At 48.9% G+C, this 26,059-nt stretch overlaps 1 protein-coding gene across 7 annotated transcripts in view; it reads left to right on the plus strand.

Annotated features, from left to right (window-relative positions):
* Positions 1-26,059, plus strand: part of SPATA13 (spermatogenesis associated 13) — a 315,048-nt gene that overhangs the window by 284,262 nt on the left and 4,727 nt on the right. For 6 of the 7 annotated variants that reach the window (XM_010334901.3, XM_074387925.1, XM_074387924.1 and 3 more), the window contains 8 exons: positions 7,193-7,329; positions 9,324-9,503; positions 9,849-10,034; positions 12,228-12,407; positions 13,860-14,092; positions 17,780-17,909; positions 20,995-21,367; positions 23,794-23,868. In XM_010334901.3, the coding sequence (XP_010333203.1) occupies positions 7,193-7,329; positions 9,324-9,503; positions 9,849-10,034; positions 12,228-12,407; positions 13,860-14,092; positions 17,780-17,909; positions 20,995-21,367; positions 23,794-23,868 (1,494 nt within the window). Of the gene's footprint in view, positions 1-844; positions 1,863-7,192; positions 7,330-9,323; positions 9,504-9,848; positions 10,035-12,227; positions 12,408-13,859; positions 14,093-17,779; positions 17,910-20,994; positions 21,368-23,793; positions 23,869-26,059 lie in introns of those variants that run through there. The other variant, XM_074387927.1, reaches the window with a different exon arrangement.

Raw genomic sequence — 26,059 nt, forward strand, 5'->3', positions numbered from 1 at the left:
TGAATGTTACGTGTTCATCACATAGGGAGAAAGAAACAATAAAATTTACTTTTTAATTATTATAAGATACTCATTTCTCCTGATTTTGGTGACATAATTTTGAGAATTTATAATAGCTTTACAGCATCAAAATGTCCCTAGGTAAGAAGTCACCATTATTAAATTTCATCTGTAGTTGAGGATCAAAGCCCATTGAAGTTAGTGAGGGATGGAACGTGGAGAGGTGAAGAAGGCAGGGGCACCGGCCTGTGGGGCTGGTCGTGATAAGGAACTCTGCCCAGCGGAGCTGCCGTGGACTTTGACACTGCGGGGACTACTTCACATGAGATTTTTCAGCTGAACTGCTAAGTGCTGTTTCCCCATCAGCAATTTGTAGTTCAGTTGAACGTCTGTTAAGAGTATGTGTTCAAATAGAGTGGAGTCAGATTACAGAGAAGAAATACTGTTGAAGAATTTTGTCATGAAGCAATAGACAATTCCCATGCCATTTCTTGTGACATCATAAAACCACTGTTTTAAGAAGTTCACCTTGGAAGTAATACATGGAGTGGACAGGGAGGGAAACAGTCATAAAGCCTGACTGGGAGAGTTTCTAGCTAGAGTCTCAGATGAGCACAGGGGTGGGAGTCAGAGAGACCTGGGTTCCCAGCCTGGCTCGGACCCAGCCCTGTGTAGCCCAGATAAATGACTCAACATCAACAATGTGCAGTTCAGTTGGCAATCACTTACTGCGTGCCTTCTGTATGCCAGGTACTATGCTAAGGGCTGGGAAGACAAAAATCAAAATTCTGTCCTTTCCTTTAAGTCTGTCCTGTCCTTTAAGAAAGTAAGCGACCATCTTAAAGGAAACAAGTAGAAGGACAGTGAGTGTGCGGAATCACGGAAAACCACCAGGCCTGGACAGAGCATCCAAGCATAGCACAGAGATTCTTCCTGTCTAGACAGCAGACGCTGAGAAATCCCACTCCATAAAACGCACTTCAGTTATGGGACAGGAACCCAGGAGTCATTAACTTGACGGGACTTTGAAATCATGAAAGTAGTTGGGTCTTGAAAAGGAAAGCAGAAAAGGGAATCAGGTCCTTGACAGGCTCCCCGGGGAGCAGGGATTGGGAGACAGAAGGAAGGTTAGTGAGGGGCAGAGGGGCGGGGCATACGGCTGCTCTCCAGAGTGGGAGCGCAACGCCCAGATGTGGATACTAACACTGTTTTTAATATCATTTCATCTTATTACAAGTAACGGAGCTACCGCTGGAGGAGGCAGTTCCACGCAGCGGGTGAGAGGTAGCCGGCCTGGGCCTGCTGCACACAGCTGTGTATTATTGGGACTTGAATTTCCTCATCTGTAAATTGGGACAACTGACGGTGCCTCCATGTAGCCCTGTCGTGAGGATGGTACGAGCCGGTTCACCTCCACAAGCTGAAACCAGAGCCAGCACATTACAGGCACCTGATAAAATCACATCTTCCCATTTTATTTTTTATTTTATTATTATTTTTTAATTTATAGAGATGGGTCTCACTATGTTACACAGGCTGGTCTCAAACTCCTGGACTCAAGGGATCCTCCTGCCTCAGTCTTCCAAAGTGCTGAGATGACAGGCGTGAGCTACCATGCCCAGCCACATCTTGAAATTCTATACTGTTTTTCAATTTACAGGGCACTTTCATATGTCATCATTATACTTGAGGCTCAAAGCACACCAATAACAAGTACTTGTTCAGAATACATAAACAACCTTGAGAGATGGGTATTATCATCCACATTCAGCAGGTGAACACACAAAGGAAGGGCTTTGACCAAGGACCCATACTCAGAAAAAAACAGGAAAGAAAACAATGTGCATCACTCTCATTTGAAGGCACGTTCATCTGACCCCAAAGCCTTGTTCTAAGTCCACATGCTGTATTCTCCTTCCTCCCTCCCTCCCTCCCTCCCTCACTTGCCTGCCTTGCCTGCCTTCCTTCATTCCTTCTGTCCATCCATCCTTCCTCCCTTCCTTCCCTCCTCCCTCCCTCTCTTTCTTTCCTTCCTTCCTTTCTTCCTTCCTCCCATTTTCCCTCCCTCCCTTCCTCCCTTTTATCCCACCCTCCCTCCCTCCCTCCTTCCCTTCCCTTTCCTTCCTTCCTTCCTTCCTCCCTCCCTCCCTCCCTCCCTCCCTCCCTTCCTCCCCTCCTGTACTTACTGGTCTTCCAGTGGTCTAGGTGTTAGTAACGCAGTTAAGAATAAAGTGGACGAGAATTACTGCTTTCTGGACTTACATTCTAGACAATGAACAGAATACATGAGATGGTGACAAATGCTATGGAGAAAACTAAACCAGGGGAGAAGGTGTTAAGTGCGATGGTGAAGGCGAGAGAGCGAGCCAGTGTGCGTGCACTTGGCTGTCAGGCACACAGACAGCGATCCTGGGCAAGGAGCACCTGTGATCTTTGCCGCCAGGAGCCCATCAGAACCAGAATGGTTGGAGAGGGGTGGGAGGCACGGTGTGTCTGGAGAGAGGTCTCAAGAACTTTGGCTGTCTCCCCTGTGGGTGATTCTGAGCAGGGAGTGACACGACCCAATCCCGGAATGCTTTGGCAGCATCACTCTGGCAGCTTTGGCCTGCCAGGGCCAGGGGTGGCAGCAGGGAGACCAGGAAGGGCTGCTGGAGGGAGCCCAAAGCTGGGTGGAAAGAGGTGGCCAGATTCTGGACACGTTCAGGAACTTGATTCAGATCTGCCAGTGAGTGGGTCTTGGGATGTGAGAGGCAGAAGAATGACCTCTGAACAGATAAAACATGCAGGCTAATGCCCGCCTCACTGGTGGGAAAACTGAAGCTGAAAGAGCTGAAGTGACTTGCACCAAGGTCATTTAGTGAGGAAGCTAGTGAAGCAGCGACATCACCAAGGATTTTCACTCCAGGCGCCACGCCTTTCCCTCGTCCTTGTCGCTCACTTCCTGCCCCAGGCTTCTGCCCGCCTCCCCCCCCCCCCCCCCCCGCCAGGAAAGAGTCAGCTGAGCCATGAGCCCTTGCAGTCATCTTGCCTCCAGTGTCGCTAACTCCTTATCCGTGATGTTGAGACATTTGCTGTTGAAACCTCTTTTGTGATTAACCTCTGCCAGAGATGTCTTTTTTCTTTACTTTCACTTTTTCTTTTTCCTTTTTTTTTTAGACCAGGCCTTGCACTGTTGCCCAGGCTGGAGTGTGGTGGTGCAGTCAGCACTCACTGCACACGAGAAATTCTCGGCTCAAGCCATCCTCCCGCCTCAGCCTCCCGAGGAGCTGGGACTGCAGTGTGCCTACGCTGGCAGAGCTAGTCTGCTAAGTGTTTATGAGAGAAACGCAGAGAGCAGTCAGTATTTCCAGTCCACATCTCCTTCCAGAGGGTTTCCTCCTGGTTCCTCCTGTAAAGGTCTAACACTTTTCAATGGATTTCCCTTTTCATTAGACTCCTGTTAATTGCAGAGTTTTTTTCTTTACTGATTTTCACAGCAACAGCTAGATCAGATGGTCGAGAATCCTCCCTCGGAAAACACTGTTCAGTTCTTCGAAGTGTCATTTTCAGCGCTTTGCTCTGGGTGGGACGCCCCAGTGCCTTTATTTTACTGAGCTTCTCTTTTTTTTTCTTTTGGCTCAACCATGGTTTAAATGGTTGAGGAGAAATGCTTTGGATACCAGTCAGTGCCAGATCAGTGGTTGCTAAAATTGGAAGCTTCCTGCTGCTTTCGGCCTTAGAGACCCAGGGCTCGTGTGTATTCTCCTCACTCAGGAGCATCAGGATATCTCAGCCATTAAGCAGCCCTGTCCTTGAGCCTCATGGTCTGGGCAGCTGCTCCAGGGTTACAGAAGGCTTTTCTTCAGTGCTGTTTCCCTTGGAGTCTAAGACATAGTCATGCATGAAAAAAAAAAAACAACGATGTGCTTCCTCAAGACATCCCCAGCCGACCCCCAAACACACACACCAGGAACGCGCACTAGACTAGGTGACCTTCTGTTACCCACCTGTACGCACCCTGACCTAGCGTAAGAAGCAGAAGTTACATTTAAAACGACACATGCGTTGTACAGGTGTCGTTTCTCAGGCAGCACAGGTCTGGCTTTCTCAACACTCCAGCCACACCCCCATCAAGACAGACACGGATACACACACAACCGCCAGCTGGGCAGACGGATACACACGTGCACAGCGGGTTCCCTGCTGCCCACACACCTGTGCTCCCTGGGTGCACTCCCTTCTCCTGCGGGGCCAGGTCCCGCTGTGCCCCTGACAATACCGTCCCCTCTCCTGTAATCAGCAGGTCATAGAGCCAGGACCCAGAAGGCAGCGCCAGCCAAGGCTGTGGAGAGCTTTCTTCTGCCTCTTGGCTTTGTGCTCAGGTCTGGGAACTTACTCCTCCCCCAAACCCCCGTCTCTTGGACAGCTCACTTTGACGTTTCCTTCCCAGACACAGGCCCTGACCTTTCCTGACTAAGACTGGGGATGGGCCCAGGCAGGGGATTGGAGGTGGGCAGAGGGTGCCTGGCACCGTGTCGTCAGAGCTGGGAACCCTGACTTCATCCACACTGAGCACTCTTCCCCCGGCTTCCATTGTCAGCTCATCCAAGATTCCCTGGCTGTTGCAGTGTCCGGCACACCTGTCTGGCTGTTTTCACGGCTGGGGCGTAGGTGCAGACCTGTGGGCTATGTTTCACCGTGACACGTGCTGTCATGGAAGTAAGCAGCTGACTCCCCCTGGAATCACAGGAGGGTTCTGGAGAGGAGGCAATGGTGGCTGGGATGTGGGGGTTTCTTGGCGTGGGGGGCACTCCAGGCAGAGGGGGAAGCAAAGCCAGGGCCTGTGAGCAGACCTGGCTCCATGGGCACCCCTGAGAGGTGCTGTGTCCAGAGCTCAGGCTTGCACCTGAGCTCCCACCACCAGGTGGGACGTGGCCTGACCAGTCTCAGAGGAGGGTCTGGGGCCCAGCTGGGAGAGGCGCCGCTGGCCGCACGTGCTTTCCGTCCGTCCTGCATCAAGTGCTCCATTCATTGCCGGTGTGTGACCGTGAACAACTCCTCTTCCTCATCACGCCCTGTCTGCGTTTAGCAAGGCAGACCTAAAACGCTGGTGCATGAAATACAGCTTCTGCAGTGTTGATTACTGTCCCCACTGTTGTGGCTCTTTTTTCCACGTTTATCATTGTTCCGGTGTCAGATTCCTAGGCTCTGTTGACAAAATCGGTTGTTTATGACAGGAGTGTGGCTGAAGTGATGAGGGGAGGGAAGGGAGGAGAGGCATGAGTGCAGCAGGAGGCCAAGCGCGGGGCGGGGCGGGGCGGGGCTAGACATGTGCCTCTGAGCGCCTGGCACATGACCAGTGCAGGTAAGATGGGATGTGCATGGAAAATGCAGGTTGGATTGATCTGAATATAAAACATGTCCCCAAGAAAGAATTCTTCAGTTAGAAACCAGACCCATCCTTTTCTAGTCAAGTCACGAGAAACATGGATTTGCCAAGTCCCTGAGAAAAGCCCGTGGTGTACGGTCCCAGGACCACCTTCAGGCAGCCCTCCGTCCTTCCCGGCACACGGCCTCTCCCTCAGGCTTCTGCGTTTTATTAAATCTCCAGGAAACCTGGAATTTTTCTGAAACATGCTTGACTGTGTCTCTGTTGCTGCAGGCATGAGCTTGGTCTCCTGACACGGATCCCAGTTCCTGATGTCATTTCCTGGGGCAGCTCCTGTTGCTGCCCATGCCCACTAACCTGTGTTCTCCCCAGCTGGCTTCCCTGGCCCCAGGCTCTGCCCATCAGCCCTTCCTCCATGTCCTCACAGAGTCTGTCATTAGCCCAGCCCTCATCATGCAGGACACTGTTACCATAGTAGCACTCTCCGTGGAGTTCCAGCTATGGTCCAGGGTGCTAGGGGTTACACACGCGTTCTGTGGGCTGATTCTTCAAAAAGAAGGACGTGAAGCTCAGAGGAATGAAGTCACTTGGTTTAGGTCCCATGCCCACAGAAGGGCAGGACCAGAATTCAGACCAGCCTCCGTGACCCTAAAATCTTTTTTCTTTCTGTAATGTGAGGGGACTCTACTCAGGCCCTGTGGCTTCCTTCCTCCAAAGCCCAGAAGAGCAGCCCAGGATGAGCTCTAGCCTGGGAGGCCCTTCCATGTGCCCCCAGTCTTTGCAGTCTCATCTTTCACAAGATGTGCGGGAGTCCATGGAGCATGTGCTTCGAATCAAGCCACCTTTGATTTGCAATCACAGGTCATCGCAGTGTTCTGAGTAGCCTGGCCCTCTTCCAGGCAGCCTTTCCCTGACTGGGGAGGTTCCCTTTCTCTTTAAAATCTTGCCACATGCTTTGGACTCTCCTTATTATATTCCTACTTCCCGGCTGGAGTCATCAATATTTTGGGTTTCATTGTGTCCCCTTAAGGACGAGGGTTGTCTGTTGCATAGCTTTCTGTGCCTAGCACCTGACAGACATTCCGTGGGGAAAAATCGTGGTGGAGACATCCCTGAGCTTGCACAGGACGGCTGAGGCCATGAGTCTGAAAGAAGAGACTGCTCTGTGACAGACTGTTGGCTTTGCCAAGTGTGGCCCATTGTCCCAAGAAAGAAGATCTGATTACCAGGGTGGCCAATCAAAGCTGCGCCATCCTTAAAAGATATTTCTCTCTCTTTTCTGGTAAAAGTACTATATAATTCTGCATTCTCCTGAGTTCCAAGTCTTTCATAAATGGATGGAGAGGAAGAATGGCTGCACGTTTCCACTCGAGACACTATTGGGACCTATTGGTTTTAGTAGTACTGATGCCTTGCAGATAAAGGATGGAATCAGAACATTGGATTATCTTTTTCTTGTTCGTTACCTCCTCAGGCTTACCAGCACATTGCTTGACAGCATTATTATCTGCATTTATGTTGTTAATATCCACTTTGGAGCACAGACTTCCAATTAAATTGCACGTAATCCCTGATGGTCTTACCTTTGCAAATGGTGTTGCATTGGCAATACACTCTTTAACCTTCCACCTGTCAATCTCACACCTAACTGCAGCTCTTAACTTTGAGTAATGTATCATAGACATTTTCTAACAGTTTCTTATTCTGATTAAGATCCAGATGATTACCTCCCCTTGGGAGTATGTTATCAAATTGTTTCTTCAGATGAAAAAAATCTTGTTAGCTGTGTCTTTTAAATCATGCCTTTTGTTTTGCATGTTTTAGTTTCTTCAGATGGAGGTACTGAGCCCTCTGCCTTAGTGGATGACAATGGAAGTGAGGAAGACTTCAGCTATGAAGACCTCTGCCAGGCCAGCCCTCGGTACCTGCAGCCTGGCGGGGAGCAGCTGGCCATCAATGAGGTACTGGGATTCCACGAGACAGTGGCGGATACGGGATACCTGATTTTCAGGGTCCACAACCACTTCCAACTTTGTTCTCTAGTTCTTTACTAAGCATGTCCTAAAACCTGGAACTCTGATTAGAACAACACTGTGATGCACTTTGGGAGGCTGAGGCAGGTATACCATTTGAGGTCAGGAATTTAAGACCGGCCTGGCCAACATAGTGAAACCCCGTCTCTACTAAAAATACAAAAAATTAGGTAGGCGTAGTATGGAGCATGTGCTTCGAATCAAGCCACCTTTGATTTGCAATCAGAGGTCATCGCAGTGTTCTGAGTAGCCTGGCCCTCTTCCAGGCAGCCTTTCCCTGATTGGGGAGGTTCCCTTTCTCTTTAAAATCTCGCCACTCGCTTTGGACTCTCCTTATTGTATTCCTACTTCCCAGCTGGAGTCATCAATATTTGGGTTTCATTGCGTCCCCTTAAGGACAAGCGTTGTCTTATAATGAGCACCTATAATCCCAACGACTTGGGAGGCTGAGGCATGGAGAATTGCTTGAACGTGGGAAGCGGAGGTTGCAGTGAGCTGAGATCGCACCACTGCATTCCAGCCTGGGCGACAGAGCAAGACTCCATCTAATAAATAAATAAATAGTAACACTGCGATTCTCTGATATCATCCAGGAAAATGTATTTGATTAAGCTTTCTGGGTAGAGGCAGCTCATCTTCTTAGGTAAAGAGCAGCACCCATCAGTGAGTGCAGTCAGTGCTTTCCAATTGATGAAGGAATGCTCTTATCTCGTATAATTCTCACAGCTGATCTAAGACGTAGACGTTATGGCTGTTAGCCACATTTTCATCGGTGTTCTGAGACAAGTATGTCTAATTACTTGCTGGCGAATGGCAGAGCTGGAGATCCCCACATATATCTCCCTGCAAATCTGGTGGTCCTTCTGCCACCCTGCAGCTTCAGCCTTTTTTTTTTTTTTTTTTTTTTTTTTGGAAATCATTCTGGAAGGTACCTCCAGCTTTTGGCGTTCTGGAGCATAACTCCTCAGTGAGTCAGCCTCTCCACTGAGATCGCCAGTGATGTGTGTCCTTGCGTGCTAAGGAGATGTGCAAAATCCCCTGCTCCTACGGCCAGAGGATGGAGGAGCCACATCTCTTCCTGACTTTTTCACTGTTAACTATCTCAAGATTATGCTATGTTCTCTTTAATTGCTGTGAACTAAAAAGCTGCAAAACTTACTCGAATTGTGAACCAAGTATGAGTGATCCACACGGGAGGGAGATGTGAGGAATGTCCAGTAGCCTGTGTGCATAGCTTTGGTAGGCTTGGCTCTGTGACATCTAGTATGGCTGCCCAGAAACCATTTTTGGAACAAATATTTCAGAATTTAAGTTCGCTAGATAACTGACCTGCTGCTAAGTGAGTGACTTACACTTTTTTAAAAAAGGGGCTTACCTGCCTGCCTCCCTCTCTCCCTCCCTCCCTCCCTCCCTTTTTTCTTGCGTTTCGCTCTTGTTGCCCAGGCTGGAGTGCAGTGGTGTAATCTCAGCTCACTGCAACCTCTGCCTCCCAGGTTCAAGTAATTCTGCGTCAGCCTCCCAAGTAGATGGAATTACAGGCATGTGCCACCATACCTGGCTAATTTGGTATTTTTAATAGAGATAGAGTTTCACCCTGTTGGTCGGGCTGGTCTGAAACCCTTGACCTCAGGTGATCCACCCACCTAGGCCTCCCAAAGTGCTGAGATTACAGGTATGAGCCACTGTGCCCAGCCTAAGGGCTTTCTTTAAAAGCAGGTAGAGATGCCCGCTTGACTTCATTTTTTCTTAGTCTGTTCTCCTGGGTTCTCTGTGTATAACCAGTCACACAGTCATTGTAGACCAAATGCCACCAGCATATCCAAGTGAGAGGACTCCAGCCCTGAGAGAGGCACCTAGCAGCCCCCTCACCGACCCACACCGCCTCACCTTTGTGCTGAGCACACCCCACCGTCTCCTTTCAGCTGATCAGTGATGGCAATGTGGTCTGCGCAGAAGCCCTGTGGGACCACGTGACCATGGATGACCAGGAACTGGGCTTCAAAGCTGGGGATGTCATCCAGGTTTTGGAAGCCTCCAACAAGGACTGGTGGTGGGGCCGCAGCGAAGATAAGGAGGCCTGGTTCCCTGCAAGCTTTGTCAGAGTAAGTGTGGGGCGCTTGCAGCTTTTCCAAAGTATCTGTAGGGGCAGGAGGATCCTTTCAGGTCAGAGCTCTCCCTTATCCAGGGTTAGCAGCACTTTTGTAATTGTTTGGAATCTGACGTGCAAGTCGCATCTATAAGAAATTAGGCTGGGTCGGAGCAAAAATGCTAAGGAAGGCAAGCAAGTTGCTCAGTGTTTCTCTGTGGTCCTGGTGCCTGCTGGCACAGCCATGGCCCTGCTGAGGCCACAAGACTCAGGTGAGGGCCAGGCTGCCTTCCCAACTGGTCACGGGAAGGTGCCGCCCTCCCCCACCCCAAGTCACCTGTCGCCTCTGTGTGGGTTGCAGTTGCGAGTGAATCAGGAAGAGCTGTCGGAAAACTCCAGCAGCACCCCCAGCGAGGAGCAGCACGAGGAGGCCAGCCAGAGCCGCCACAGACACTGCGAGAACAAGCAGCAGATGCGGACCAACGTCATCCGAGAGATCCTGGACACCGAGCGGGTGTACATCAAACACCTCAGGGACATCTGTGAGGTGGGACGCCAGGCCCGGACCTCACTGAGGGCCACAGTGGGAGGCTGCGGGAGGTGCCTGGGCTTTCTCCCACCTCCACCCCGCACCCCATCAGACTCCCACGTGTACACACTTGTCCGCTGCTCATTCCTCCGCCCCTGCTGTCTGCACTGCTAGGCCTGAGTGCTGCGGCTGTCCTAGCTGTTGGCGGAGGTTTTTTAGAGTTATGGTCTCTTTTCAGAGACGAGGCTTTTCTTAAAGATAGGGTCTTGCCCTGTCACCCAGACTGGAGTACAGTGGTGTCATTATAGCTCACTGCAATCTCAAACTCCTGAGCTTTAAGCAGTCCTCCCTCCTCAGCCTCCCGAGTAGCTAGGACTACAGTGATGCACCACCACGCTGAGCTAATTTTCTAAGTTGTATATAGAGACAGGGTTTCACTATGTTGCTCAGGCTGGTCACAAACTCTTGGACTCAAGTGATGCTACCGCCTTGCTTTCTCAAAGTGCTGGGATTAGAGGCAGGAGCTAGTGTGCCCGGTCCCTCTCTTAAGTGTACTCTGCAGCTGTCTCTATCAGGACCTAATTGCTGAGATTAGTCAAAAAGAATGGCTTTCATAAAAGGCAAAACCCTCACTTGACTTTACAAAGAGTCAAAAGGTTGGTCACTGTCTGTACACAACTGCATCTCGTTACTGACTCACGATGAGATCCTGAGTCATTTAGACACAGATGGGAAAAAATTCTGGATTTATATTGGTTATATCCAAGGCTATATACTAGTGTCATGCTATTCTATTTGGCAACAAATTCTATTTGATAGTCATGTCCTGATTTCAGAGAACTTGCTGTGAGTGGAGGTGCACCTGGAAGGGTCTTGTCCTCCCGTGGTATTTTGGGCTTCTGTGGATCATGCACGAGCATCACGCCACGCTGCTGTTCACCCTGTCTGCCCACTGCGGCCCTCGTGGCTGCGAATGCTGATGCCTGCCCTATCAATTCAGCGCTGACCATTCAGGGCTGAAGACAAGTTAAAGTCGGAGAATGCGTGTTCTCTAATCGGATTAGCCAGCCGAGTGGACATGCCAGTGTTGAGCTTCTGTGAGCCAGCCATCTCGTTCTGTATGAGTGTGTGGCGAAAGAAGCAGTTCTGCAGTGCCATTTATGGAAATGACAGGAGCTGCTCGTGATGATTGAGCATTGACTGTTTGGCACCCCTTACCTGGATTAATGCAGCTACCACAGCATTCTCACTGGGCCGGTCCTGTTAGTCACTGCTGCAGATGGGGAAACCAAGGCACAGAGAAGTGGTTGGATTTAAACCCAGGCAGTCTGCCCCAGAACGTGTCCTCCTCTGAACTATTAACATTATATTGTTTTCCTGTTAAAATTCATACCCAGGAGGCTGAGGCAGGAGAATTGCCGGAACCCGGGAGGTGGAGGTTGCGGTGAGCCAAGATCGCGCCATTGCACTCCAGCCTGGGTAACAAGAGCAAAACTCCGTCTCAAAAAAAAAAAAAAAAAATTCATACCAACTAGTCATTGGTATGTATTTTTGTCTATGCTCAGTTCATTCTATTGAATGATGTGATAACTCTGAGTTAGCTGTTACATGTATGTACTGCCTTTTCCTCTTATCCCACTAGCTCCTCTGAAGCCATAGTGTAGCCATGGTGTTGCACGTAGATTATTAATTAGTGCAGGCCTCAGATTAAAGATCCACAGATTGCTGCTGTCCATGGCAAGGCGATGCTGGTGGGGAAGAGGTTTTTGGCTCTGTGCCCTGACGGACCGTGCACAGAGCTGTGTGAGCTGTTCAGCAAGCATAACATTCTGCATTTGACAAGTCTCCTGGGCTGTAAAATGGAATTACGGATGGGAGAATGATTTTCTTAAAAGTTTGGAAAAGCATGTGACGACACTAATTTTTGAGTTTTGGTATTTGAAACTTGTTTCTGGAAACATTATCTGGTTTATTGGATCCTAAATCCAACCGCACGAGCCTTTTTGCTTTCGTATTTTAACACCTTCCTAACACCTATGGCAAATTGCAGTCACCGAAGTACGATGACCTCATCAGAAACCCATAGAGGTTAAAATAATTTTCTTTAATTAAAATTCATTCCAAGATCATGGCTTTGGGCCGACAAAAGCCATACTATTGAAATAATTTATTTGGATTTCAAATAAGAATGGTTGCTTCTGTGTCTTGCAGGGATACATCCGACAGTGCCGTAAGCACACAGCAATGTTCACTGGTGCGCAGCTCGCCACTATTTTTGGAAACATTGAAGACATTTACAAATTCCAAAGAAAGTTTCTGAAAGACCTTGAGAAACAGTACAACAAAGAGGAACCTCACTTAAGTGAAATAGGATCTTGCTTTCTCCAACATGTGCGTCACCTTGACTTCGTTATTCATAACATCTGGTTACATTGTTTGGAAATGCATGTCCACTAAATACAGGAGTCTCTTTCGTTTTATTGTTTGCTAGATGAATCTTCCATAGAAAGGAGATGTCTCTATCTTACATGGTTATCATATAAACTAAATCTATGATTAATCTTGTCTAAATGTCCCAAATTCATTTTTTCAAAATCCTTTTATGTAGTCTGGAATTAGGGGTTTACATGCGGAGTAATTACTCTTTAAAATTTTCCAAGAATTATGTTGTAAGAACTATGGAGTCCTTCCTAATAATATCCAGTAAGTGTGAATTACATTTCAGGCACTGTTTTCAGGGTTTTCTTTTATTGGCTTGTTTGTTGCTGTGAGGTAGGTATGATTATCTCTCCCACATCCTAGATGAGAAACTAAGGCCCAGAGCGTAAGTAACCCAGGGCCACACAGCAGTAAGAGGCAGCGGAGAAGGCAGACCCAGCACATGGCTGCAGCACCTGGGCTTCTATACTGTAACCATCCTGGAACCTTCCTTTGACAGTAACATGCATTTATCCCTTTTTAACTTACGATTGACTATTGCTTACCACTAAAGGATTTCAGAGGAAGATTTTAGTTCCAGCCCAGATAGCAAGGGAACAGTAAGAGTGGTAATAGTAACAATGGCAGGCTCACCACCTCCTTCACTTCCTGGGTGCTGGGCTCAGTGGCTGTCTAGAGTCCTCTGGGGCAGAAAGATTTTAAGTGGCTGGGCATAATGTTTTTGTGGTAGGTCAGTTGGAGGTTGGGCCCCATGGGTGACCTGGGCATATTTGGGACATTGTCACAGGCCTCCCTGTGTGGCCCGTGCAGAAGGTTCCTGCAGGAGTCAGGTCAGGCCAGGCTGGAGGCCAGGTGATGGCCCTAGGAAGGTGAGTCTCACAGTGAGGATGGGGGAGTTCTGCTGCCACCAAGGAGGGGGCCGTGGCAGGCCCAGCCAGGGTGACAGCAGGGAAATGCGAAAAGAAGTATGTTTTTTGAGGAAAACCCTGACGAGACTAGTTGCAAACCACAAAGAATAAGCAGCCATCAAAGCTGCCTGCATGGTTTTAGCTGAGTTGAAAGAATTTGTGGGAGGGCGACGTTAGAGGCCCTGCTCCCCCTGCTCCCCACCTTCCAGGGTGAGTGCGAGGCAGGCTGGAAGGAGACCAGGCTGCAGAGTCCTAGGGCAGCTTCACCCTCAACCCCCTCAGGAGCCTGCCAGAGCTCCCCTTCCTGCCAGCCCAGTACGCTTGTGGAAACCACGGCAGGGCAGCTTGGCCACCAGCAGATGTCATGGCCTGTCCTTGCAGAAGTCCATCTCCCTCCTTTCTAGGAGTGTCCCTTAGAGAGGGCTGAGATGCCGCTATCTTTGTCATGGCCCAGAGCCACCCCAGAAGCTGACGAAGCTGTCCTCTTTCTTCCCAGCAAGAGGGCTTTGCCATCTATTCCGAGTACTGCAATAACCACCCGGGTGCCTGCCTGGAGCTCGCCAACCTCATGAAGCAGGGCAAGTACAGACACTTCTTCGAAGCCTGCCGCCTGCTGCAGCAGATGATCGACATCGCCATCGACGGGTTCCTGCTCACCCCGGTGCAGAAGATCTGCAAATACCCGCTGCAGCTGGCTGAGCTGCTCAAGTATACCACGCAGGAACACAGGTGAGGGGCATTGGGCCAGGGGCACAGGTGAGGGGCTGTGGCGTCTTCCTGCAGGCAGCTCTTAACCCAAGCAGTGATAGGTGGGCGTCAGTGTCAATCTTAACAAACTGGGCGCTCCATGGGAGCAGTTTTCAGATTCTTGAGCCTGTGTGCAATTAACTATTGAAACAGTGATTGGAGAGGGTCCAGAACATCTGCTCCGAGAGCTGTGAAGACATGAGCATCCTTCGTGAGCTGTGCCGCGAGCTCGTGGGGACTTCTCTTGTGTTGTTACTCCTTATATTGCTTACCTGTATTTTATAAACGGCCTTTGCGTCCTCAGTGGTTAGTAAAGACCATTTCTGAGGGAAACAACCAGTGTGAACGGAAGGCCACGACTTCCGTTCTCTCCTGTACCCTTGACGTGGACGCAAGCAGCTCAGCTCAGAGCAGGATTCTTTATGGCAGAAACGTGACGTTATTTTGACTTACCCAAAGCTAGTTGTTGCTAAGCAATCTCCACTTAGCAACATAGAAGGGGTGAAGGCACACACAAGCTTGAGCTGTGAAGAGCATGGAATGTCGGGGGCAGGAGTCATACAGGGCTGCTGAGAAGACCAGGGCACTGGCTGCCCGCTGCGCCCTGAGCTGCTCCTTCCCCACCGGGGTGCCAGCTCCCTGCTCTTCTCCCCGTTCCCTCCTCTTGGGAGCACAGGGCTTCCTTCCATGCATACCTGAACGTTGCGTCTCCCTTCGAGCTTCCTTGGCACCTAACCAAGCTCTTCTTACCCACAACACTTCTGCTGTTTGAATCTCAGCTTCTCCTGAACGACAAGCAACACACTACACACCGTCTCCGTCTTTGTGATCTGCCGTGGTTATTTCTGGATTCTTCTCAGGCCCTTGTTCTTTAGCCATATGATCTCTTCCGGGGAAGCCAAAAGTTATTCTTTGTTCCCTTAATAGCCAGCTGTCATTTCATGTGTGCATAGAAGCTTTTGTGTGGTTATACGTCAGGCATGTCACTTATTCAGCATTGGAATGTGCATGCCCATTTTCCATGCCAGGGGAAAGTGTCCCCACAGTGCAGCCCACCTGTTTGGTGCCTGGCTAGCAGTGCTTGGCTAATTGCTGAGTCCTCACCTGGCCAGCAGGGACAGGACAGTCATAGAGCAGCTCCTATGTGCCAGGCTCCAAGCTAGGCCACACCAGGGTGCAAGGGTCTAGGCCAGGCGTCCCCAAACTTTTTACACAGGGGGCCAGTTCACTGTCCCTCAGACCGTTGGAGGGCTGCCACATACTGTGCTCCTCTCACTGACCACCAGTGAAAGAGGTGCCCCTTCCTGAAGTGCGGCGGGGGCCGGATAAATGGCCTCAGGGGGCCGCACGCGGGCCGTAGTTTGGGGATGCCTAGTCTAGGCTAAAGCTGACTGTTTTAGATGAGAATCCAGCCAGGGTCCATGCCCCTGACACAAAGTCTTTACCTGTTCCTGCAGTGGCTCATCACAGAGGGTCCTAATGAGAAGAGGAAGAGGGAAGGGACTGTACCAGGAGGAAATTTCTATGGCAAACCACAACAGTTATCAGTTTCAGCAGCTAAATGTCTCCCTGCAGGCAGTGGAGAGTGAGTCATTATTCTTTTGTCCTCTCTGTCTCTGAACTCCTGTGAAGAGACAGACTTGTAAAGGGAAGCTTCTGGCCGGGCGCAGTGGCTCACACCTGTAATTGCAGCACTTCGAGAGGCCGAGATGCGTGGATTCCCTGAGGTCAGGAGTTTGAAACCAGCCTGGCCAACATGGTTAAAACCCTGTCTCTACTAAATCACAAAAATCAGCCAGACGTGCTGGTGGGTGCCTGTAACCCTAGCTACTAGGCACAGCTGAGGCACGAGAATCACTTGAACCCCAGAGGCGGAGATTGCAGTGAGCCAAGATCGCAACACTGCATTCTAGCCAGAGCGGGACTTTGTCTCAAAAAAAAAAAAAAAAAAAAAAGAATGGAGCCTTCTTACAATTAGATTGGTAGATTGGAAAGTAAAGAATAAGAATGAGAGCAGGTCACAGAACAATAGACTCTAGATATGGGTGTTAACTTAGAGTTAGAACTAAGGGAGTTAGAGAAAGCAGTTCATTGAGATCGATAAAAGAAGAGAGAGCTATATATTTTTTTCTTATTCTGATGGAGAAATCAGAAAAGTTCTCTGGAAAAAAAAATAGAGAAGTCAAGAAAGCCACAAAATTGAAGAGAAAAATATTCTTTAGTTGTAAATATCTTTTACAAGTTTTTGAAGACATTTTTAAGAAAATATCTTGATGGCAAGATGAGGAGCCCAGTGCCAGAGACAATAAGTAAGAGAAGAAAGAAGCAAAGACTTCTTGAAAGATGTGGGCAGGCAGCTTCGTACGTTCTGAGCAGGGAAAGCTGGGTCCAGAAGCCCACACCTCACTCTTCAGTAGTTGCTTATTCTCCTTTAAGGGCATTTTTCACCAGAAGCATTTGCAAATTTTGGCTTTTTCAAAATAAAAATTAGTCAGCATAACAAAAAGTTCATTTCCTTGTCTTAAGTAAAACAAAGCAAAAAATCTTTTTAAAAAAATCATTACAACTCAGTTCTGTCCAGAAAAACGTAATGTGCACCCTTTCTTCATTGCTGGAGGCCTCTTTGGGGGCTCTGTGTCCATGATTTTGGCAACCCCTGGTGTCATTCTTGCCCCTGCTCTCTGCCCCACTTCTGAGTGTGAATGGGCCTCTCTGAAGACAGCAGGTCTGCTTAGTGTGGGCAGTGTCTGGGGACTTCCCAGGAGCTGAGTTGAATTGTGTTTGGTAAATAGACAATAGAATCTGCTTTCAAGGCTTTCCCATGGTTGAGCAGAAGGATTCTCATTCATTCTGGCTGTGGTGCAGTGGCCCTGTCTGTCCCCTAAGTTGCCAGGGGAAAGTAGAAAATGCAGCTCGTTAGCTGGATGGTTGGACTTTCCGGCCCCCCGTTATTAACGCTGAGCAAAACCTGAATGTGAAGCTTGCAGATACTGGACATGCACTGTGCCGGCCTGTGTGTAGACTGGAACTGTAGCTTCTGCTCTTCCTGTGCCTACAATTTTAGTGGGTTTGGGAGCAGGAGCCTGCTGGGGTGAACACTTTAGCTTGGCGTGACCGTGGCGGATGGAAAGCACCAGAAAGGAGCGTGTGTTGGTGAGGCGAACGCAATGCCAGCATTCCATAACGCACCACTTCAGACTCCTGTCCTCTCCTCTCCTTTCCCAAACAGCATAAAAGATGAGACTCAGAGCAAATCGTCACCCTTGGAAACGGTTAGTGATTTTTCAAGTGCTTTGTGTAACAAGAGTAGTTGTATGAGAATCAAAGCCATAAGAGAGGTGTCCTTTCTGTGTTAATGAAAGTTGCCCATTGTCACCGTGACTAAAACTTATTTACTGTGGCATTTACTGTCATTCATTGTGATTTCTGGGAAATGAGTGAAAACATTTTTATTCCAAAGAATTCTGAAATGCATTGGGTCAGCTCCCTTAACCTATGCAGACTGTAGTCCATTCACGGGCGAACAAGAAAAAGGGAAGCAGTGGCTGTGATGTAAATGCCAGCTTGTCTATTCAGTCGTATAGGAAGAAGCGCCCCCGTGAGTTATTTTGCCAGTCCTCATTTGTAAGGTGCATGCCATGCGATTAATACGAACCTCCCCTCTTGCAGTGATTACAGCAACATCAAGGCAGCGTATGAGGCCATGAAGAATGTGGCTTGTCTGATCAATGAGCGGAAGCGCAAGCTGGAGAGCATCGACAAGATAGCTCGCTGGCAGGTGTCCATCGTGGGCTGGGAGGTAAGTGGGAACTACCCCGCGTGACCCCATGCCACTGGCCCTTCCTGCACCTTTGATGTGGTACAGACACACTTTAAAATCCTATGAGTACCTTATATTTTTGGCTTTAATAGTGTGTATACCATTAATGGTAAATGTATTTCGAGGCGTGTTGAATTTCACAATCAACTACTTTATACCCGATGCCTATAAGAAATAAAATCTGAAGAGTGTCTGCAGTTAACTTTTTGCTAAGCCTCTGTCTCTCCTGATAGAGGGAGCTCCATGGAAACAGTAGAGGACAATTCAGATGCAGACACATAATATAGTAGTAGAAGTATGGGAGGCCAGGTGTGGTGGCTCACGCCTGTAATCCCAGCACTTTGGGAGGCTGAGGTGGGTGGATCACGAGGTCGAGAGATCGAGACCATCCTGGTCAACATGGTGAAACCCCGTCTCTACTAAAAATACAAAAAAAATTAGCTGGGCCTGGTGGCCCATGCCTGTAATCCCAGCTACTCAGGAGGCTGAGGCAGGAGAATTGCCTGAACCCAGGAGGCGGAGGTTGCGGTGAGCCGAGATCGCGCCATTGCACTCCAGCCTGGGTAACAAGAGCGAACTCCATCTCAAAAAAAAAAAAAAAAAAAAAAAAAAAAAAAAAAGAAGTATGGGGACTCTGGAGCCCCTGCTCACATGTGAATCCTATACGATCTGGGCAAGATTAATTTTTTTATCTTATCAGTTGTGGAGGAAAATATTAGCTACCTCATAGGCTACCGGGAGCACATTATAAGACAGTATAGGCCAGTCACAGCAGCTCACACCTGTAATCCCAACACTTTGGGAGGCCAAAGTGTGAGAATCGCAAGAGCCCAGGAGTTTGAGACTAGCCTGGGCAACATGCCAAGACCCTATCTTTACAAAAATTTCAAAAATTCAGCTGGGCGTGGTGGCATAACCTGAAGTCCTGGCTACTCAGGAGGCTGAGTTGGAAGGATCACTTGAACCTAGGAGGTTGAGGCTGCAGTGAGCCTAGATCACGCCACTGCATTCTAGCCTGGGTAACAGCAAGACTCCATCTCAAAGAGAAGACAGTACAAATACAGTGCCTATAATAATGGTCCAACAAATACTCTCACTCTCTCTCCCTCTCTCTTTATAAAAACAACAGTGATAATAGCTAGTACCTGTATGTGTTTACCACGTTTGGCTGGCACTGGTCTGAACCATTTGTACATACATGAACTCATTTAACCTCTCCACAATTCTATGAAGTAAGCACCATTATTATACCCATTTAACAGATGAGAAAACTGAAGCACAGAAAGGTTAAATAACTTGCCTAAGACCACACAGCTCAAAAGTAGCCGAGGTGGACTCAAACCCAGGCAAGCACCCTGGCTTCCAAGTCCATGCTGGTGACTACTGAGCTCTACTGTCATTATGAAGAACAAGCGGATGCCACTCAGATTGTTTTTAGACCAAGCTACATTGATTTTACATCTATTATTTAATTGGTCAGAACCCACTGTCTAGAGCATTGAGAAAGTTTGGAGCAAGAAGTTAGGTTATAGATGGTAAAAATTAGAGAGAAACACGTACATTTCAAGGGCCTTACGGACTTCTGGTGCTTGGGCAGGATCTCAGAGAACACTGAGTCCAACTGTCTTATTTCGTAAGTGAAGAATCTAGGGCACAGAATTGCTCTGAGCAAGTAAATAGAACTGTTTTGGAGTCAGGCTCTTTTGGCTCCAAAAAATATTGTGTATGAGTAGAATTAAGGGAGAATCTAATCTTACATAACGAGGGCCAGTGTCATACAAAATACCATAAAGTAACACTGGATTAGATTCCATCTAAGTATTGTGAGGGGTGGGTTCTTTCTGATTTTGGACACTGACGTTTAGGGGGATAATTTGTCAGAAGTCAATTTCTTGCTGACGAGTTACCAAAGGGCCTTTCATTTCTATAATCCTAAACAAGTTACAAACAAGTTGCATTTCCAGGGAGCTGCCATACATTCACACAGATGGCAGCTCCATAATCACGGTCCTGTGTCCCCTACATGAACACTTCGTTACATGTAAGCCTGGTGTACTCTCATTCTTGGAGGCTCGTTTGGGTCAGCTGCTGTTTCAGATCTTGACTGAGTTTCATTAATTCACCATGCTGCTTACCGGAGGCTTCAGGCAAGGAAGATCCCTCAGCTAACACAGAGGCACCATCACATTTTCCTAGTGAGTAGGAAAAAAAGAAATGAAATTTCAGATACCAGGAGACCAGTAAACCCAGATTTATTAATAAATAACCTGTGAGGCCGGGCGCGTTGGCTCACGCCTGTAATCCCAGCACTTTGGGAGGCCGAGGCGGGTGGATCACGAGGTCAAGAGATCGAGACCATCCTGGTCAACATGGTGAAACCCCGTCTCTACTAAAAATACAAAAAATTAGCTGGGCATGGTGGCGCGTGCCTGTAATCCCAGCTACTCAGGAGGCTGAGACAGGAGAATTGCCTGAACCCAGGAGGGGGAGGTTGTGGTGAGCCGAGACCGCGCCATTGCACTCCAGCCTGGGTAACAAGAGTGAAACTCCATCTCAATAAATAAATAAATAAATAAATAAATAAATAAATAAATAACTTGTGAGGCCCTGCCCGCTTGTGAATGGGGACAGGTGGCAGGCAGTCTCAGGTAACTAGACAATCTGAGAAGCATTCTGTGTCAGGAGTTTCTTCCACCCAAGGAATCAGAATTTGGAGTTTTTCGTTGTTGTTTGTTTTGATTTGTTTTGTTTTTTAAGAGAAGGGTCTTGCTGTGCCCCTCAGGCTGGAGTGTACTGGCATGGTCACCACTCACTGCAGCCTCACACTCCTGGGCTCAGGGGATCCTCCCTCCATCAGCCTCTGTGTAGCTAAGACTACAGGCGTGTGCCACCATGCCCGGATAATTTTTAAAATTTTAAGTAGAGATCGGGTCTTGTTGTGTTTGCTCAGACTGGTCTCAAAAGTCCTGGCCTCAAACGATCCTCCCACCTTGGCTTTCTAAGTGGCTAGGACTACAGCTGTGCTAGAATCGGAAGATCTTCAGGTGTGTTTTCATCCTTCCAGGGACTGGATATCTTAGACCGAAGCTCAGAATTGATTCATTCTGGGGAACTGACCAAAATCACGAAGCAGGGCAAGAACCAGCAGCGGACGTTCTTCCTGTTTGACCACCAGCTGGTGTCCTGTAAGAAGGACCTGCTGCGCAGGGACATGCTGTACTACAAGGGCCGGCTGGACATGGATGACGTGGCGCTCGTGGACGTGGAGGACGGGCGTGACAAGGACTGCAACCTCAGCGTGAAAAATGCCTTCAAGCTTGTCAGCAGGACCACGGATGAGGTTCATCTGTTTTGTGCCAAAAAACTAGAAGACAAGGCAAGATGGCTGCAGGCCTGTGCAGATGAAAGGAGGCGGGTGCAGGAGGACCAGGAGTTGGGTGAGCAGCCCGTGGCCCCGCAGGCGCCTTTGCCTCTGCTTGCTGGAATAGCTTCCTTCTCCAGCCCCATGGGCCTGCCCTGCCCAGCCTTCTCCCTCAGCGGGGGAAAGGCGGGATCTGCAAACCCTGACTACTCTGAATGTGCTTACGAGACAGACCGTTGTCAGATGTAGTTACTCCAGGCAACATTTATTCACTATTTACCTTGTGCCAGATATTCTGTGGCCCATTTGTAGAGATTGTCTCATTGAATCCCTATGCAGTGGTTACTGTTGTTATACCCACTTTATAGGCGAGAAAATTGAGGCTTATGGAACTGGCCCACTCTGGCACTGTGGCTACATAACACTTAAATCGAGCACTTTGGATGCCACATGCAGGGTATGAAGAATAAATAAATAATAAAACCAGCTCACGGTGACCCCAGAGATGGAGCCCCGCTGTGGTGACCATCACTCAGGCCATCAGAAGCATCACGTGATTCTGGAGGCCTCGGCCTCCCCTTGGGCTGTGCCTGTGCAGTACGTTCATTGTGCCTCACTACCACAGAGGACCCACACCCAGCAGCCCGCCTGCACACTCCCATCTCTCCCTATGAAACTGGGTGCCGTGCCATCCATTGCAGTTAAGGCGACGACCCTTTACCCCCAGTGTTAAATTCCTACTTCTTTGGTTTGTCTTCCCAGCTTCTGCTGACCTGGAGGTCCCGTGTGGCCCCATGAAACCCAAGCCGCCATGCCTGGCATTAATGATGGCAGCACCCACAGTCTCTGAGCCCCCCTTTCAGTGCCTCCCAAGCTCTTTAGGGTTTTGAGCACAATCTGTTAAATGGAAGTCAGGGTGCCACAGTGGAGGATATTCATCTCTGCAGCCCAAGTGAGCCCAGCCCTCAAAAGCCGTGGTCCAGGATGGAGCAGGGCCAGCACACACCCCTCCCCACCCTTGCCCACTGCCATGACGATGGTGGAACTGAAAACCAGGAGGTGCTTTTTCTGCCCTTCCCAGCCACTGGCTCTAAGCTTGGCTACAGAATTGGGTCTCACCCACGGGAGGTTTTGTGAGATCCGGCAGTGGAGTTGGAGGGATTTACAAGTCGGTCAGGCTAAAGCAAAGCTGGGATCCATCTAGTTGGAAACACTCACTGGGTGGACGCTGGCCTGGACTTGGGCCACTCCAAGATACAGAGCTCCCCACATCACAGGCAGCCCCTTACACCAAGTGTCAGGGTGTCCTTCAGACTAAGAGGAAATCTCATTCCCAGCAACGGCCATCAATGATTGGTACAGACTCTAGGGCCGCACTGGAACAGGGCTAATCATTCTCTCATGCCCAGGATTCATTTGCAGATGACCGTTACTAAAATGCAAAACGCAGAGTCACAAAATCTTAGTTTTACTCGTCATATGATGTTGTCTAGTGCAGGCCCTGAAGTCATCTGTAAGTCAGAGTGTTTGGATTCCCGAAGATGGCACTATTTATAGGGGGTGGGGGGGGGGCATCCTACACAGTTTCAATGGTACCTCTCAATAGAAAGGAAAGGAGGGACCTGATGTGAAGCCCTTTACCCTGCGATGCTCCCCGTGCCCGATGTCAGGACAGTCCAGGACAGATGGTGGGCATGCGAAGGAGTCACGGCCAGGGGAGCATAGTGGGCAGAGGTAGAGAGGGAGCCTCAGGAGCAAGTGAGACAGCATGAGTCACAGACACAGGGCCGGGGTCAGCTGTGCCAAGCTGGGGCGATGACGAGCCTCCAGGAAGAAGGCTTCCTGCGGGAGGAGGCAGGGCCCCAGCACCCAGCCCTGGCCACTCCGCTGTCTTTCTTCCTTCTTCCCCATGTCCTGTCAGGCTAAGGGTTGCCTCATCTCATCATTTGCAGTGACTCTGGTTTCACCCAGTTCACACGCTGCACACAGACACTGTCACATGCTATGGGACTTTACAGTGAGGGAAGGCTCAGGACACACTGATACCACCAGGGTATAGAATCTGGTTCCCACTACTCATGTGATACCTTTGTTCAGGGTGGAACTTCTAACGTGCAAAGCTCTCACAGGATGTGGGCAAACAGGCCCTGGCACCCTTTCCTCTGCTCTTTCCTCCTGAGGCCTCATCATTTAGGGTTCTAGTTGGGGTGACCCTGTGTGAACGTTTGCCCAGGAGTGTCAGACTTCACGCAGACATTCTGCATCGTCATGAGCATCCCCCCAATTTCACTCTCCAAACTGTCCGAACAATTTGCAGGACAGTCACATGGCCACCTTGGTGATAATCCTTAGGACCTCCCCTTTTCTGATCTTCAGCCAGTCTGGGTTCTTTGTCTCAGGTTATGGGGATAACCTCAATGCTAATATGGGATGTGATGCAGGTTTTGCTCTGAAACATGTCCACGTGTTCTGAATATGTATCACATTTATTTCTAAATGCAGGAATGGAAATTTCAGAAAACCAGAAGAAACTTGCCATGTTAAATGCTCAAAAGGCAGGACATGGAAAGTCAAAAGGTAAGTTACGGGAAGGCTTTGTCTCCTTCATGCCTCTCGGTATTCTCATGAAAATGGGGAATATACCCCAAGTTGTCAGCCTGTGACCAGCTTGGAGCAAGGGGGGCAGGAGGCGGTAGAACCCAAAAGGGCAGGTCCAGAACAGGGGCAGGTGAAGGTGGCCTGCGTTTGGTCTTGAATGTGCGTCAGTGTTTGCTCCCATTGGAATGTGGGCGTAAGAAACCGTCAGAAGTGCTGCCAGAGGAATGGTGGGCCTCCTTGCCTGCCCGGGGGCCCTTCGCTCCCCTCCCTGGAGGGCTAATGCTGTGAGCCACCAGGTCACCCACGTCACCAGTCTGAGGCACACCAAGGGCTCTTGCATCTTCTGGGCATGAGAGAACAAAATCTCAAACCCCAAACCGTTTGCAGCTGTAGGCTGGAGACAGTCTCATGTAAGTAAGGGAAAGATGTAAAGGTTCGGTACGTCAGGCAAGGAGTTAGACAAAAAAAGACCTGTGAGCTGATTTAGGGCAGTGATTCCCTAACCTTCGTGCACGTTAGAATTCCCAGGCAGCTATTCACAATGCTGATGCACAGGCCGCATACCCAGGGGTTCTAATACACTAAGATTTGTCCACACTGCAGGTAATGCAGATGATCTGGCCCAACAGGAATTCAATAATAAGGATTTTTTTTTTCCCCAAAAAATAGGTACTGCATTCTTAGAAACTTTATTCCAGTCATCTTTCTACTTTAAAAGGGATTTACTGGCCAGGCGCGGTGGCTCATGCCTGTAATTCCAGCACTTTGGGAGGCGGAGGCGGGCGGAGCACGAGCTCAAGATTGCCATTATTCTGGCCAACATGGTGAAACTCCGTCTCTACTAAAAATACAAAACAAAACCAAAAAATCACCTGGGCGTTGTGGCACGTGCCTATAGTTCCAGCTACTTGGGAAGCTGAGGCAGGAGAATCGCTTGAAGGAGGCAGGGGTAGTGAGCCGAGATCATACCACTGTACTCCAGCCTGGCAGCAGAGCAAGACTCTCTCACAAAAAAAAAAAAAAAAAAAAAAAAAAAAGAGAGGGGAGGGGGAGGTTTGCCCTGTGAAATTTATCTCTTTTGGTATTTTCCTGACTGCAAGTGCAAAAACAGGGACAATGAATCCCAGAACTGCAATAGGCCACCGACTAAAGAGCCAGGAAGAACTCATTCCCCAGATCACACTTAGCACTCCTGTTTCCTCCATGCAAATGCAGAATTTCTTTTCCCCACTAAGTTACAAATAACTTTTAAGACAGAAAATCCCATGTTATTTTTTTTTAAATTTCCACTTCCAATGTCAGATGACAGGTAAATCAGTTTTTAAGAACATTTTGTTTTCTGTCCGTATCTTCTGAGCGTCACTCACCCAGCAGCCGAGCTCCTCAAGAACGGAAGGACTGCTGACATTGACAGGCGGCCACCGGGATGCCGGGCCTGGCTTTTCTGATTTCTTCCTTTCTGCCACCCTGGGAGATAGGGCGAGTCTTCTGGCAGGTCAGGGGCAGGGGCAGGTTCTGAACCAAGGCCTGCCTGCTTCCAGAGCCAACCTTCTTCGTGCCATGCTGATGTTTACACAGTTATCTTTCGCTCTTAATTGCTAATTTTAATAAACCTTCTAAATTACCTCTGCACAGATTGAAAATCCCTACTCCAGTGAAGTTTTGATTAGTGTGATTAGGTATTGGGGGCACAGTTCTAAGCACTTGTATTAATTCATTTAATTCTCATAGCAACCCTTTAGGTACTGCAATCCCCATTTTAGGGATTGGGGAACCAGAGCACAGAGAAATCAAGTAATTTCCCCAGTAATCCCAGCTGAGAAATGGCGCAGAAGGATTTGGGCTGGGGCAGCGTGCGCTCCAGACTTCCGGTTAGAGCGTTTTATTGCTATTCACCTTGACTGCCAGTCTGGCTCAGATTCTGCCACGTCTTGCTGTGCGTCCCGGCAGTTTCTTTCTTTGTCAAGTTGTGGTCGTAATACCCTCGTTGGAGGCTTTTTGGGAGATTTCAGTGACAGAGACTGTGTCAAGCTCCACACAGAATACCTGAACATAACAAGTGTAGCTACTGAACCTTTTTTGGTTAATGTGAAGTAAGAATGAGCTCGCTACAAAAAATATATATAATTAGCTTGGGGTGGTGACATACACTTGAAGGTCTAGCTACTTG

Source organism: Saimiri boliviensis, chromosome 16 (genome assembly GCF_048565385.1).
Source record: "Saimiri boliviensis isolate mSaiBol1 chromosome 16, mSaiBol1.pri, whole genome shotgun sequence".
NCBI lineage: Eukaryota > Metazoa > Chordata > Mammalia > Primates > Cebidae > Saimiri > Saimiri boliviensis.